The 15,396-nt window shown below is 43.6% G+C and overlaps 2 protein-coding genes across 2 annotated transcripts in view; one reads left to right on the top strand and one right to left on the bottom strand.

Moving 5' to 3' along the window:
• Nucleotides 1-551: 551 nt before the first annotated feature.
• Nucleotides 552-2,647, bottom strand: hsdl1 (hydroxysteroid dehydrogenase like 1). Its single transcript, XM_029678831.2, has 4 exons — nt 2,188-2,647; nt 1,639-2,084; nt 1,305-1,514; nt 552-1,180 (listed from the first exon to the last, which is right to left on the bottom strand). The coding sequence occupies exons 1-4, from the start codon at nt 2,405-2,407 to the stop codon at nt 1,109-1,111; spliced, it is 948 nt and encodes a 315-aa protein (XP_029534691.1). The 5' UTR covers nt 2,408-2,647; the 3' UTR covers nt 552-1,108.
• A 268-nt stretch (nt 2,648-2,915) lies between these two features.
• The window catches only part of LOC115139445 (protein broad-minded-like), a 40,902-nt gene continuing 28,421 nt past the window's right edge, over nt 2,916-15,396 (top strand). Inside the window, 16 exon segments of the mRNA XM_029676822.2 lie at nt 2,916-2,952; nt 3,383-3,562; nt 3,666-3,827; nt 4,042-4,219; nt 4,672-4,743; nt 4,868-4,993; nt 5,495-5,573; nt 5,676-5,779; nt 5,872-5,933; nt 6,019-6,169; nt 6,286-6,345; nt 6,701-6,803; nt 11,969-12,106; nt 12,267-12,356; nt 13,556-13,698; nt 15,052-15,179. Coding sequence (XP_029532682.2) covers nt 3,408-3,562; nt 3,666-3,827; nt 4,042-4,219; nt 4,672-4,743; nt 4,868-4,993; nt 5,495-5,573; nt 5,676-5,779; nt 5,872-5,933; nt 6,019-6,169; nt 6,286-6,345; nt 6,701-6,803; nt 11,969-12,106; nt 12,267-12,356; nt 13,556-13,698; nt 15,052-15,179 — 1,751 coding nt within the window. The 5' untranslated portion in view covers nt 2,916-2,952; nt 3,383-3,407.

Genomic DNA, 15,396 nt, shown 5'->3' with positions numbered 1-15,396 from the left:
ATCCAAACCACAACAAAGACTACATATCCCACCTCTTAGTCATGACACCATTCAATGACCTGTGGTAGTGTTGTTGCCCAAGGTGAAACCATAAAATGATCATTTAGGTTCATATGATATCTACCGTATGGCTATACCATACATAGAGGCAGGGTATGCCAATATCTGAGAAATTAAGCTTTAAAAAAAAAAGTGAGACAGTGCCAACCTGCAACAAGATTGAATTGACTACAGATCAAATATTGATTTTCATACACAATATGCATTTTGTGTGTCTAATAATTAGACATTTTGCCATTTCTTTGTCAGTTGTTACTTTCCAATTCTTCCATCAATTGTGTTTTGTTTTTAACAGCAGACTTTTCTTCACGTGTCCTTGTGAGGATTACAGACAATGACTGACCACATTTTTTCTAAATAATATTCCATATGTCAAGATGGTTGATCTTTCTAAATATAAATGATTTACAAAACTATCTTATCTTTGTTGTTAAAAACATAGATATGTTATGTTCAAAAATGAAACCCTGATCAAGTACATCAAAAAATAGTTATCTAGTAAGGACCATCTTTATTGAGATACATTTTTTTATTATGCTATGCATAACATATACATATTCACCAAGCATCGACTACATGAAAAGTAATTCACGAGCACACAAGTTGTTTCTGCAATCATATCACCAATAATTATAATCACAGCACATCACTAAATAAAAAAGAACCCATTTCAAAATCTATTCTCAAGTATACTGTCAGTTGTACCAAAACAACTCTTTACATAGGAATGCCAGTTAAACACCTCAGTGATCACAGTTGGTCAAATAAACCTCAAATCACTGCAAAAAAATATCTCCATCGCCTCCCATATCTGTGCATTTCACGGACGTCATCAACATCATTTGGGCACTACACTCCTGGAAATTCTTTAGTATTATTATAAACTATGAATAAATATCATTTTGTTATGCAATTCAAGATACAATCATTACACAAACTAATTCACTCACTAGTGTAATATCATCTGTATGATGACTGTATGACTACCAGCAAGGCATAACTTTGTTGTCATGAGTTCAGTGGCTGGAGTTCTGTTTCTGGAGAACTTTCAGCATGAGCTTGTGAGCATACGTGACCCCAAGACCCAAATCCATTCGGGCATTGACTGCACAAGTCGAAACTGGAAAAGAGAACACCAACAAGAGAGTCATGGTTAGTCGATAGTTTAAAATGGACTATGGCTACTAAATGTCTATCCCTCAACTCTACCAAGACCCATTTTAAAGCAGCACTGATCTGTGTACCTGCAGTGTATGAGGCCAATAGCCTGTGGTTCTGTGTGAGATGCCCAGGGTGGAGATGGCATGACGGGCATACACGTCTGACTGCGGTATTAGCCACCCGCCTGCTGATGCTCCATGGGGCGCCACTTGGAAAGGTACCAGACTTTGCACAAAGACTCCCTGACGACCATATTCATGGTGCAGAGCACGGGAAAAGTTGTCAAGGTAAGCCTGAGAGAAAAAAAGAGAATAATCACAGCCATTTCAGTACAACAAAACAGTAGGCCACAACACATTTAAAAACATCACACACACACACACCTAATATGGTGTATGTGTGTGTGTAGAATCTGACCGTAGACGCAGAGAGAGCAGCTTTGCTTGGAGAGGGTCTATAACATGCCCCAGAAGAGATGTTCACTACTGCTCCACGTCTCCTCTCTACCATGCCAGGTAGAACCAGGCGCGTCATCAGTGTGGTGGCAGCAATATTTCTGTTGATTACGTCCCATAACAGGTCTTCAGACAGGCCAGCAAAGTTTGGCGAGTTGCGAAGGGAGTCATCCACACAGTTAACTAGAAAGCCTATGTCTTTATCCCGCAATGCATCTTTGACAGGCTTGCAAGCTGCATGGCCCTGACTGAAGTCTGCCACAAGCACCATTGTATCCACTCTGTGAGTCTCAGATATGGCCTTGGCTGTGTCACTGACACTGGCACCCTCTTGGCTTATCAGGATGATGCAGATGCCCTGCCTGGCAAGCTCCTCTGCATAGGCTTTCCCTATGGCCTCTGAAGCACCTGCAATACATGGGCATAGAAGACATGATGAGAACCACAACATAAAAACCCTTTATGTGAACTGTGGAATTATTCTCTGTCTATTCTATTGCATTTACCGTACCATAAATGACAGCCCATTCACCAAAACGGCGGCCAAGGCGCGTGCTTGGCATCAGTCGAGGAAGGAAATGCACCCTGACAAAGCTGTAGCAGTCCCGCACGAGGATGACAGCTTTGCTGGCTGTATACAGAGCACCCACAACGGCTAGGGTTTCCACACATGAATTGCATGACCGAGCAATTTCTTTGTACAAAAGCTCAAAACTGTCAACAGCAGCCATAGCAGTCACGGGTTGATATTTAGCTAGCTAAACTAAAAAAAAACTACAGACAATGGTTTCCAATCCTAGCCAATCTGTACTACTTATGTACCTCAATAAGCCAGCTAACGCTTTTCTGATTATATACTTGACTTGATACTTAGTACAATTGTGTCTCGTATCTAGGTAAATAGCAGTTCTGACAGGTGCAAACTTGAGCTCGTTTGGCTTTTGACAGACGCTCCTTTCCCGGAAGGGTTTGTAAACATGGGGACCATGTGACACCTAACACAGGAACGGGATTTAAAGGCACAGTAACAAGCATAACGTCTGAAACCCTTTTACAAGTTGTAGCTGTAATTTATTGCATATTATCATTGTCAATATTAACTTCATAAATATTCAAACATCCTTAAACATCCTCCACCATTGGTGTTTGTTTTGCAACCCTTTTCTCAGCATCATCTTTGCCTGTGACCTTCATCTGCTTTGAATATCCCACAATGCACGAGTGTGAGCTAGCTACCTGTTTCCATAGAGACAGTGGTCGAGCCAAGCTGCAGCAGGTTCGAAATGTTTACAAACTATTCAACTAGCTAACGTTAGCTAGCTATAATGACTAAATACGCTGTACCATATGTAGCTAGTAAGTCTTACACCGTTTATTACAATGTGATACATTTGCAATGGTTTGGGGAAATGTTGAACGAAGTTAGGTCATGCAAAGGACTTTATCTCATTTCCTTCGTAGCTAGCAAGCTAACGTTAGCTACCGTCGTTAGCAAACTATGTTAGCGCCCTAATTGCAGAAATGTCAACAAACACCATCAACTAGCTACATAGCAATACAATGCGTGTACGGGTTTTTAATACAATTACATCGCTTGTCTAACTAGCTAGTTATCGCATTGAAGAAGTGCTGTAGTAGCTAGCTAGATAACAAAGTTGGCACATTCTAATCTGAATTCTGCAGATAACGTTACAGTATTTCTGCAGAGACGAGTGAATCCACATCAAGACCATGTCTCAGTTCTCAGCTGAGGCTGAGGCTGAACTTCAGTCTCTGTTGAGGCAACTTCTAAAAAGCATCAAAGACAGAATCTCTGGTGCACCATCCATTGAATGTGCAGAGGAAATCTTGCTTCATCTGGAGGAGACAGACAAGAACTTCCATAAGTATTCAGAAATAAATTGCTTTCTCGATTGTTCCCATCAAATCTGTAGTAATGTGTGTCCATTTTCATATCATTCTTGTTTATTATTGGTCTCTTTTTTTTAGTTATGAATTTGTTAAGTACCTGCGGCAGTATGTGGAAAGCTCTCTGGGAGCAGTCATCGAGGAGGAGACAGAGAGCTGTGCCCGAGGAGAGGGATATGCTGTTGGGTCTGTTCAGGACACCTTGGTCCATGCTGTTACAAGGAAGACTAGAGAATCTGGAGAGTATGTATGGTGTCTCTTTCCAGTGTCCATTAAGCATTCCCAGTGAAGACGAGATGACTAACATGACTCGCCACTTATTTCACAGAATATTCCACCGCTTACAGGGGGAGTCTGTATGTGCTTGTATGCTTCACAACGAATACAATCTTGAAGCAGGAGTGTAGACTAGATATGGCATTGCATTCACCCATCACATTTACTTTCTCATGTGTAGATACAAGCAAATGATGCAGACATTGAAGAACACGATGATGGTAGTCGTTGAATCCTTGATTAATAAATTTGAAGAGGACCAACTGAGAAAGGAGGAGATGCACAGGGAGAGCCAACATCAGCAGTCAAACAGCCATTACACAGACAACTGCTCTGACAGTGATTCATCCTTCAATCAGGTAATGGCATGTAAAATAAATAGCCTACAAGTCACTTTTGATGCCCTAATTGAATTTGGTCTGCAACTTTGTGGTCTGCTACTCAGCATTGCTATATAAACGCATGATGTGTTTTCGTTTGTGCTGGCAGAGTTCATATTGATTTATAGGGGGTTTAATCTAGGCCGGGACAAAGTGAGGATCCACCCAACTATCCACTGAATGGCTTTTTATACACTATCAGAACAGTATCATTATACCTTATTAACATATTTATTTTGGTTTGGATAAGTAATACTATTAAACGTGTAAATCATTACGTTATAGGCTACATTTGTTTGTGTTGCCTCTGAGTTGCGTTTGTAATCAGTGTAATTTATGCTGTCTAATTTTAGTTTACCAAGCTCAAAAAAGGGAATGTACAGTAATTACACATTAACTACAGTTGCAAATGCTTCCATGTTTCCATACAGAGTTATGCATTTATCAAACAAGAACAGCTGCAAGTTCTAGCTGAAAAGCTTGACCCTAGTAGGCCTAAAGAGGTAAAAGGATTTCAATATGATTTCTATCCTGTATAATTTGCTAGGTTATTACTAGCGGCAGAGATTTAATTGATTGGAGCCAATGTTGTGTGGTCCCTCAGAGTGAAAGTGATGTGTTGTGCAGGTGCGCTGGGAGGCCCTGCAGGCTCTGTGCTGTGCCCCGCCCTCGGATGTGCTAAGCTGTGAGAGTTGGAGTGGCCTGCGCAGGAACCTCTCTGCTGCCTTGGCTGACCCAGACCCTGACCTCAGTGTAAGTCACTGAATAATGCTCACAGAAAGGTTGGCTCCTATGAGTGCAGATAACATGTTCTCAGAGAGATGCCTGTCTTGTGACATTTTGAAAATCATATTAAAGAGCCAACAAAGGAGAATGAATACTGTCATCCTTGTTTTGCTTATACAAGGAAAAGAGCTGGCCAGCTTAGTTTGGCAACTGATGATTTCTAATATATTAACTCAAAGTAAAGTAAGCCTATAGTATAGTTACACATTGTCGGTATTTCTTGTAGGCATACTTAGAGTAGACATTTTAAACCTCAGATGAATACAAGGTCCATAAATAGAAAAGGATACTCTGATATGGGAATTCACCCCCTAGGGAACTTGTGGTCAACTTTCGTTGTTTTCAGTCTGATGAACATTTGTCACAGTGAAATTGCAACAATTCACATTTGTATGAGTCCTATTTCCCAAAGGTTGTCTGTTTCTCTCCTCAGATTTCTCAGTATTATTTTGTTTACTCTCTACTCAGGATAAGGTCCTGCGCTTTTTTGCAAAAACATTCTCCTGTTCGCCACTGAATGTAACAAGGGAGATCTACACCAGTTTAGGTAATTAATTTGTTTTTTCCCATATATGTTTCTGAAATGTATTGTTTAAAAAAAAATCAAAGTCTGATGTGGATAATACATATTTTGCCTTCTGATAAATAGCCAAAAGTCTGGAGTCTGACTTCCTGTACCATAAATTGAGCCTCCCTACTGGATCAGCGGGGATTGATGTAAACAGACAGGACATTACCCGTCTCCTAAAACAAGTATGCACCCTCTCTAATGGGATACTTTCATGGCAGTTATACCTATATGAAAATTATGTCATTATTATACTTTTTTTTTGTTTTTTTGCTAGATGCGATTAATGAATGATTTTCAGAAGGAAGTAACAACCTTTTGGATTCGGCACCCAGAGAAGTGAGATGTTTGTTCTATTTTATGAAGTGATCCAAATGAATAGTTTAATCTAGAATTAGATTTAGTGTCTTCTTTCTGTCACTAGGTACATGGAGGAGATAATAGAGAGTACTTTCTCCCTCCTGTCCATAAACCCTGAACACGGGTTAGAGACACAAGGGTCAGAGAAAGCCTTGAAGCCCATGCACCTCATTGCCTTACTGGATATCAAAGCCACCTGGTTTAAGAAGTGGATGGTGAGCACAATATTAACCTTCTTTAAACACCACAAAAAAAAACAATCCCCCCCCCATAAGTAGTCAAACCAATTGTCAGTGCTGAGTGAATATGATGTCATTCCTGTCTCTTCCAGCATGGTTACTACAGCAGGACCGTGGTCTTTAGGCTCCTGGAGAGGAAGTACAAGTCTCTGGTGAGTGAGTGATGACTCATCTTTATGGTTCTGTGACAGTGAGGGTGGTGGTGACGCGATTGATGACGAGCTGATGATTGTCTCTGATTGTCCTCCTTCGTGATGATATATTTGTTTCTAGTTTTATTAAGATTAAAGTCTAGATTGCCTTTATAGCTATTGTCTTGCAGTATACAGTTGATGAATGTTGAAGACATTAAACTTTCTATATATCTAGTTATATTGTATTCGCAGGTAGAGTGCTGGAAAATGTATTACCCTCAAACAAATGATTTACTTTACAGGTCTTCAGTTGTATTTTTTCAGTGTTTTCAACATTCCTTTGATGATTGTAATGAGCGCTGTTCTATCCCAGATTGTGGCAGCTCTTCAGCAGTGCATTCATTATTATGACTCCTGTGACCCAGTCAGAGATGAGACGGCTGAGGTCATCCACTCTATGGAGCACCAGCACATCGGTAAATTAAACTTTCATCTACACTGGTATTTCTCCATTCTATTCAAATTATATTGTAACCAAGATCTACTGTAGCACAACACCAATAACCAACATGTAGACCTATTTTGTACACTGCTCAAAAAAAGAAAGGGAACACTAAAATAACACATCCTAGATCTGAATGAATGAAATATTCTTATAAAAAAAAAAAACTTTACATAGTTGAATGTGCTGACAACAAAATCACACAAAAACGATCAATGGAAAACAAATGTATCAACCCATGGAGGTCTGGATTTGGAGTCACACTCAAAATTAAAGTGGAAAACCACACTACAGGCTGATCCAACTTTGATGTAATGTCCTTAAAACAAGTCAAAATTAGGCTCAGTAGTGTGTGTGGCCTCCACGTGACTGTATGACCTCCCTACAACGCCTGGGCATGCTCCTGATGAGGTGACGGATGATCTCCTGAGGGATCTCCTCCCAGACCTGGACTAAAGCATCCGCCAACTCCTGGACAGTCTGTGGTGGATGGAGTGAGACATGATGTCCCAGATGTGCTCAATTGGATTCAGGTCTGGGGAACGGGCGGGCCAGTCCATAGCATCAATGCCTTCCTCTTGCAGGAACTGCTGACACACTCCAGCCACATGAGGTCTAGCATTGTCTTGCATTAGGAGGAACCCAGGGCCAACCACACCAGCATATGGTCTCACAAGGGGTCCGAGGATCTCATCTCGGTACCTAATAGCAGTCAGTCTACCTCTGGCGAGCACATGGAGGGCTGTGCGGCTCCCCAAAGAAATGCCACCCCACACCATGACTGACCCACCGCCAAACCGGTCATGCTGGAGGATGTTGCAGGCAGCAGAACGTTCTCCACGGCATCACCTGACTGTCACGTCTGTCACATGTGCTCAGTGTGAACCTGCTTTCATCTGTGAAGAGCACAGGGCGCCAGTGGCGAAATTGCCAATCTTGGTGTTCTCTGGCAAATGAAAAACGTCCTGCACGGTGTTGGGCTGTAAGCACCTGTGGACGTCGGGCCCTCATACCACCCTCATGGAGTCTGTTTCTGACCGTTTGAGCAGACACATGCACATTTGTGGCCTGCTGGAGGTCATTTTGCAGGGCTCTGGCAGTGCTCCTCCTGCTCCTCCTTGCACAAAGGCGGAGGTAGCGGTACTGCTGCTGGGTTGTTGCCCTCCTACGGCCTCCTCCACGTCTCCTGATGTACTGTTCCCTTTATTTTTTTGAGCAGTGTATTTGGTTGTTGGAGAACATTTCTAATTATTACACAGGACATTTTAATCATTAGAGGCTAATAGCTTTTTTCTGTGGCTTTTCACCTGCTGTACATCCCTTGAGAACTCAATGCAGGCGCCAGGCCCTCCCTCCCAGCTCGCCTCCACCTCTCCCTATTCACCTGGTTCACACGCCTCCTTATCCCACTGAGTGTGGGGTGTTTAGATGCTGAATAAGTCAAGTCTTGTTGAGGCGGCCCGTATCTGCAGTTATCAGACACCCGGTGGTTTGTTTTCCTCTGTCTGTGGTCTTACAGTCTGTCCTCCTCCTCTCCAGGCCCGATGGCTCTGCTGCTATCTATCTATCGCCAGGGCCGAGGAGGGCTCCCATGCTTTGAAAGAGATTACCACTGTGTATACTGTGTAGTCTGGGGAAGAGCAGAGGAGTTGCATAGTGAAATACTGTTAGGGATGGTGGGGATGGAGGAAATCACTGACTGGCCAAGCTCAGGGAGTAGAATAGCAAATTGTCTATAACATCAGCCAGAGTATATTCAAGTCTGGTCTTTTGAGTCTTGAGAAGCCCAGATTATGTATGACCATGTGAAATGTATTCATCATTTGGTCCATGATACAAAGAATGACTTGTGTGAACTGGAGCTCACCTGTAATGAATATGTAGGGAGTCAGTAAGCAGGTGTAGAAAGAGAGTTTAATAATAAGACAAGGCAGGTGAACAAACCAGGAGTAGTGTACTGAACGTGAAAACAAACCAATTCTGCCTGATGACTGAGGCTACTGAAAGCTAAATAAAGGGAAGGTAATCAAGGTGATGAAGAAGTCCAGGTGTGGGTAATGATGGGGAGGTGGGGGTAATGATCGGGAGTAGGTGTGGGTAATGATGGGGAGCAGGTGTGGGTAATGATGGGGTGCAGGTGTGGGTAGTGATGGGGAGTGGGTGTGGGTAATGATGGGGAGCGGGTGTGGGTGATAATGGGGAGGGTGTGTAATGTTGGGGAGCAGGTGTGGGTAATGATGGGGTGCGGGTGTGGGTAATATTGGGGAGCGGGTGTGGATAATGATGGGGATCGGGTGTGGATAATGATGGGGAGTGGGTGTGGGTAATGATGGGGAGCGGGTGTGGGTAATGATGGGGAGCGGGTGTGGGTAATGATGGAGAGCGGGTGTGGGTAATGATGGAGAGCAGGTGTGGAAATGATGGAGAGCGGGTGTGGGTAATGATGGAGAGCGGGTGTGGGTAATGATGGGGTGCGGGTGTGGGTAATATTGGGGAGCGGGTGTGGGTAATGATGGGGAGCATGTGGGTAATGATGGGGAGCATGTGGTAATGATGGAGCGGGTGTGGGTAATGATGGGGAGCGGGTGTGGGTAATGATGAGGAGCGGGTGTGGGTAATGATGGAGAGCGGGTGTGGGTAATGATGGAGAGCGGGTGTGGAAATGATGGAGAGCGGGTGTGGGTAATGATGGAGAGCGGGTGTGGGTAATGATGGAGCGGGTGTGGGTAATGATGGAGAGCAGGTGTGGAAATGATGGAGAGCGGGTGTGGGTAATGATGGAGAGCGGGTGTGGGTAATGATGGAGAGCGGGTGTGGGTAATGATGGAGAGCGGTTGTGGGTAATGATGGAGAGCGGGTGTGGGTAATGATGGGGAGTGGGTGTAGGTAATGATGGGGAGTGGGTGTGGGTAATGATGGGGAGCGGGTGTGGGTAATGATCGGGAGCAGGTGTGGGTAATGATGGGGAGCGTGTGTGGGTAATGATGGGGAGCATGTGGGTAATGATGGAGAGCGGGTGTGGATAATGATGGGGAGCGGGTGTGGGTAATGATGAGGAGCGGGTGTGGGTAATGATGGAGAGCGGGTGTGGGTAATGATGGAGAGCGGGTGTGGAAATGATGGAGAGCGGGTGTGGGTAATGATGGAGAGCGGGTGTGGGTAATGATGGGGTGCGGGTGTGGGTAATATTGGGGAGTGGGTGTGGATAATGATGGAGCGGGTGTGGGTAATGATGGGGAGCATGTGGGTAATGATGGAGAGCGGGTGTGGATAATGATGGAGCGGGTGTGGGTAATGATGGGGAGCGGGTGTGGGTAATGATGGAGAGCGGGTGTGGGTAATGATGGAGAGCGGGTGTGGAAATGATGGAGAGCGGGTGTGGGTAATGATGGAGAGCGGGTGTGGATAATGATGGAGCGGGTGTGGGTAATGATGGGGAGCGGGTGTGGGTAATGATGAGGAGCGGGTGTGGGTAATGATGGAGAGCGGGTGTGGCTAATGATGGAGAGCGGGTGTGGAAATGATGGAGAGCGGGTGTGGGTAATGATGGAGAGCGGGTGTGGGTAATGATGGAGAGCGGGTGTGGGTAATGATGGAGAGCAGGTGTGGAAATGATGGAGAGCGGGTGTGGGTAATGATGGAGAGCGGGTGTGGGTAATGATGGAGAGCGGGTGTGGGTAATGATGGAGAGCGGTTGTGGGTAATGATGGAGAGCGGGTGTGGGTAATGATGGGGAGTGGGTGTAGGTAATGATGGGGAGTGGGTGTGGGTAATGATGGGGAGCGGGTGTGGGTAATGATGGGGAATGATCAGGTGTGGTAATGATCGGGAGCAGGTGTGGGTAATGATGGGGAGCGTGTGTGGGTAATGATGGGGAGCATGTGGGTAATGATGGAGAGCGGGTGTGGATAATGATGGAGCGGGTGTGGGTAATGATGGGGAGCGGGTGTGGGTAATGATGAGGAGCGGGTGTGGGTAATGATGGAGAGCGGGTGTGGGTAATGATGGAGAGCGGGTGTGGGTAATGATGGATGGCGGGTGTGGGTAATATGATGGATAATGATGGAGCGGGTGTGGGTAATGATGGGGAGCGGGTGTGGGTAATGATGGAGAGCGGTGTGGGTATTGATGGAGAGCGGGTGTGGGTAATGATGGAGAGCGGGTGTGGAAAGGATGGAGAGCGGGTGTGGGTAATGATGGAGAGCGGGTGTGAGTAATGATGGAGAGCGGGTGTGGGTAATGATGGAGAGCGGGTGTGGAAAGGATGGAGAGCGGGTGTGGGTAATGATGGAGAGCGGGTGTGGGTAATGATGGAGAGCGGGTGTGGGTAATGATGGAGAGCGGGTGTGGGTAATGATGGAGAGCGGGTGTGGGTAATGATGGTTGCCAGGACCGGTGATTAGTAGACCTGCGACGTCAAGCCCTGGAGATGGGGAGCGGGTGTAGGCGGGACAACACCATGATTGTGCTAAACAACTAATTGTAAGCTATGTAGGAGGTAATTAGGTAAGGGAGACTGTGGTTATGGAAGTGCAGAAATGATTTAAGCATCCCTTAGGCTTTTTGAAAAAAACTTTTCCTAAGCCTGTATTCTATTTCAGACTAGCTTCTCTCTCCTCTCCCAATGCTATATCCACGGAGACCTAAGAATGGCCCACTATTTCTCTCCTGAATACAGTGCCGTTGATATTTCCTACAGCCTCATGTATAGAATGGAAGGCCTAATAAAAAAGATGCCTAATGTCTCTCTCCCTTATAGTTCTCCTTAAAACAGAGCGTGCCTCGTGTTGTCTTCTGTGGGGCAGCTCTGCCATAGAGTGAGGCTGCGTTCTTGACCTTGCATTGGATGAACACAGATAAACTGACCCTGTTGTCAGTGATTGTACAAAAGGCTTTTTTTGTCCCTTGTTTGAACCTGTATTATCAGCACTGCCCGTAAGTGTTTTTTTGTTTCAGCATATGCTAAAAGATAGGTTAGGTTGGTGAAGAAATTGTATTATGTTTCATATCAAATTACATCAGCATGCTATTTGTTACATGTCGTGAATGGAGTTTCACCTGAATAAATGTTAAAGGAGTTTAGACAGCATGTTATCTCTTTTGTTCCCACTGTTGAAGCATAATCTTGTTTCTGTCCAGGCACTGCTCAAAGGACTCTCTACACTACCAAGGAGCTGGAATATATGTATTTCGTTCACTCATTATGTGTGCTTGGAAGGCTTCTCATGTACACTAATGGGAGAAAGCTCTTTCCCGTCACAGTGTGGAAACGCAAAGGTATGAACAGAAGTGAATACTTTTTTTTAAACTGGAAAAAAAAGCGTAGTTTGACAGTTTTTTCACAGAAGTTGCATTGACCCCCATCCTGGAGGAAGAGCTGTTGCATTACTCTCGGTTGCCACCCTAACTGTCTGATACATGTGTCATTTTCTTACAGATCCAGTCAGTCTGACAGACTTGGTTGTCATTCTGATTAGCATCATGTACCAACACCCCAAGCCTCCTCACAGTGACTCATCACATGCAGGTGTGGTTCACGTTGCCTCTCCCATCCCTTGACTCACTATCCAGCCTTCTTTTACACATGCTTCTCACCCTCTCATTAAGATGATGACTTAACTATGCAATAAGGTGCAACAACAGATGAGTTGTTCCACGGAATCAAATCAAATTTATTTATATAGCCCTTCGTACATCAGCTGATATCTCAAAGTGCTGTACAGAAACCCAGCCTTAAACCCCAAACAGCAAGCAATGCAGGTGTAGAAGCACCTTTTTGAATGAGTGCCTTTTGCATCCCTATGATATTTTAAGTAGAAATATTGCATTTAAAAGATAGTTATATTAATGGACGTGCCCTTTAATATAGACCACATGGAAAATTCAATACATCAGATTTTTATAATGACTGAAGTCTGGTTAAAGTCCCAAAATGCAGCATTTTGATATGTCCCCCGGTGCACCCTTTGTGACTTCTAGGAATACTTTTTTCCCCCCACCTTCATCGGCCCTAGTTCTTTTGCTGCTTTGACAGAGTCATTTCTGAGTAGTATTATTTATTTCGTCGTTCACGTCTGTCTGTCCCTCATTTTAAGGTCAACCCTGTTACGTGAACTGAACTTTTTCTATGATACAGACTGACCGGGTGAATCCAGGTGAAAGCTACGATCCCTTTTTGATGTCACCTGTTAAATCCACTACAATCAATGTAGATGAAGTGGAGGAGACGGGATATAGAATCATTTTTAAGCATTGAGACATGGATTGTGTATGAGTGCCATTCGGAGGGTGAATGGGCAAGACAAAATATTTAAGTGCCTTTGAACAGGGTATGGTAGTAGGTGCCAGGCACAACTCAATATTAGGAAGGTGTCCTTAATGTTTTGTACACTCATTGTATATTATCTGTCGGTGACACCAACACCCATTTTATTGCCCCTTCACTTTCATGAGTAACACTACAATACCTTTACCCCAGTTAAATGATCAATAGTAATGTACCTTCCCTGTCTAACAGCATGTCCTTTGCCAGTGCTCCACAGCTAAAGCCACAAACTATAGCTTAAAATAAACATATCTTTCATGGTCTTTGTTCAAATAATGATTACTCATACTTAGGAATTTTCGTTCCTGTGTCGTAAAATCTTAAACTGAGCTGTCCCGTGTGTTTGTGTGGGTGGGTGTATGTGCATGTCTGCATGTGTGTCGTTGCAATTGTGTTTCTAGACACTCTCTCTCCCACCACTCTTGTAATGGAGTTGCTGAGGACCCTGGGTGACCGCACAGAGTGTGCAGTAGAGTGCCTTTACCAAACCCCTGTCATAGAGACACTGCTGGCACCCATCATCACCCTGCTCAAAGGAAAACAGGTCAGTATAAAGCAGGTCAGCATAAAACAGGTCAGTATAAAGCAGGTCAGCATAAAACAGGTCAGTATAAAGCAGGTCAGCATAAAGCAGGTCAGTATAAAGCAGGTCAGCATAAAACAGGTCAGTATAAAGAAGGTCAGCATAAAGCAGGTCAGTATAAAGCAGGTCAGCATAAAGCAGGTCAGTATAAAACAGGTCAGTATAAAGCAGGTCAGCATAAAACAGGTCAGTATAAAGCAGGTTAGTATAAAGCAGGTCAGTATAAAGCAGGTCAGTATAAAGCAGATCAGCATAAAGCAGGTCAGTATAAAACAGGTCAGCATTATACAGGTCAGTATAAAGCAGATCAGCATAAAACAGGTCAGTATAAAACAGGTCGGCATAAAGCATGTCAGTATAAAGCAGGTCAGCATAAAACAGGTCAGTATAAAGCAGGTCAGTATAAAGCAGATCAGCATAAAGCAGGTCAGTATAAAACAGGTCAGTATAAAGCAGGTCAGTATAAAACAGGTCAGCTTAAAGCAGGTCAGTATAAAGCAGGTCAGTATAAAGCAGATCAGCATAAAGCAGGTCAGTATAAAACAGGTCAGCATTATACAGGTCAGTATAAAGCAGATCAGCATAAAACAGGTCAGTATAAAACAGGTCGGCATAAAGCAGGTCAGTATAAACAGGTCAGTATAAAACAGGTCAGCGTAAAGCAGGTCAGTATAAAACGGGTCAGCGTAAAGCTGGTCAGCGTAAAGCAGGTCAGCATAAAGCAGATCAGCATAAAACAGGTCAGTATAAAACGGGTCAGCGTAAAGCAGGTCAGCGTAAAGCAGGTCAGTATAAAGCAGATCAGCATAAAACAGGTCAGTATAAAACAGGTCGGCATAAAGCAGGTCAGTATAAACAGGTCAGTATAAAACAGGTCAGCGTAAAGCAGGTCAGTATAAAACGGGTCAGCTTAAAGCAGGTCAGCATAAAGCAAGTCAGCGTAAAGCTGGTCAGCGTAAAGCAGGTCAGCATAAAGCATCTGTTGCATTTTAGGTTACTTGGTACAGTATCACTAAATAACTACACTAAAATAATACAATCTCTCAGCTCTAATGGTTATAAACCTGTATTTATTCAATATATGTAATGCAGTGTAAGCTGGGGTAAATCCAAGTGTTTATTTATACAATATTTCAGTTCTATATACAAATGAATGAACCAACATCCCCAGCATGATGTTTATTAGTATTGTAGAAATGTGTTGATGGTATGTGGTAAGTTAGTTACATTTGCACTGTATGAGTTGTCTGTGTTATTTTGTATTAATTCCGCAATGTGCCCAAAGCCATTTCAATTAAGTGTTTTGTGTCACAGGCTAAATTAAACTCCCCAGAAACTACATTGATTCATATAGCAGACACTCTCGCAAGAATTGCCACCACTGAGCGAGGATTATCACTTTTCTTATATGAAAGAAATCTAGTTTCTGGTGAGGGGGAAGGGTAAGTAAAAACTTATTTTATACACAGGGTACTTATTCATTCTTTATTATTATGAATATTGAACTTTCAGCATCTTAAGTGTACTAAAAAAGTACAACGTTTTTTCTCGTGTACTTACAGAGCACAACAATTTATGTTGGATTGTTAATCCTTATACATCAAACATTTGAATGGTATACCAGTATGAGTGACGGCTCATGTAATCGATCAGGGTGTT

The sequence above is a fragment of the Oncorhynchus nerka genome, linkage group LG13 (assembly GCF_034236695.1).
Source record: "Oncorhynchus nerka isolate Pitt River linkage group LG13, Oner_Uvic_2.0, whole genome shotgun sequence".
Classification (NCBI taxonomy): Eukaryota; Metazoa; Chordata; class Actinopteri; order Salmoniformes; family Salmonidae; genus Oncorhynchus; species Oncorhynchus nerka.
The sequence above is the reverse complement of the archived record's forward strand: the minus strand, read 5'-3'. Positions and strand labels throughout refer to the sequence as shown.

Bases quoted from the DNA above. Each gene is read 5' to 3' on its own strand.
- hsdl1 (XM_029678831.2), bottom strand. From the start codon at position 2,407: ATGGCTGCTGTTGACAGTTTTGAGCTTTTGTACAAAGAAATTGCTCGG. The intron at 2,085-2,187 runs GTACGGTAAATG...CATGTATTGCAG, and splicing joins TGAATGGGCTGTCATTTATG to GTGCTTCAGAGGCCATAGGG. The intron at 1,181-1,304 runs GTACACAGATCA...TCTCTTTTCCAG, and splicing joins ATTGGCCTCATACACTGCAG to TTTCGACTTGTGCAGTCAAT.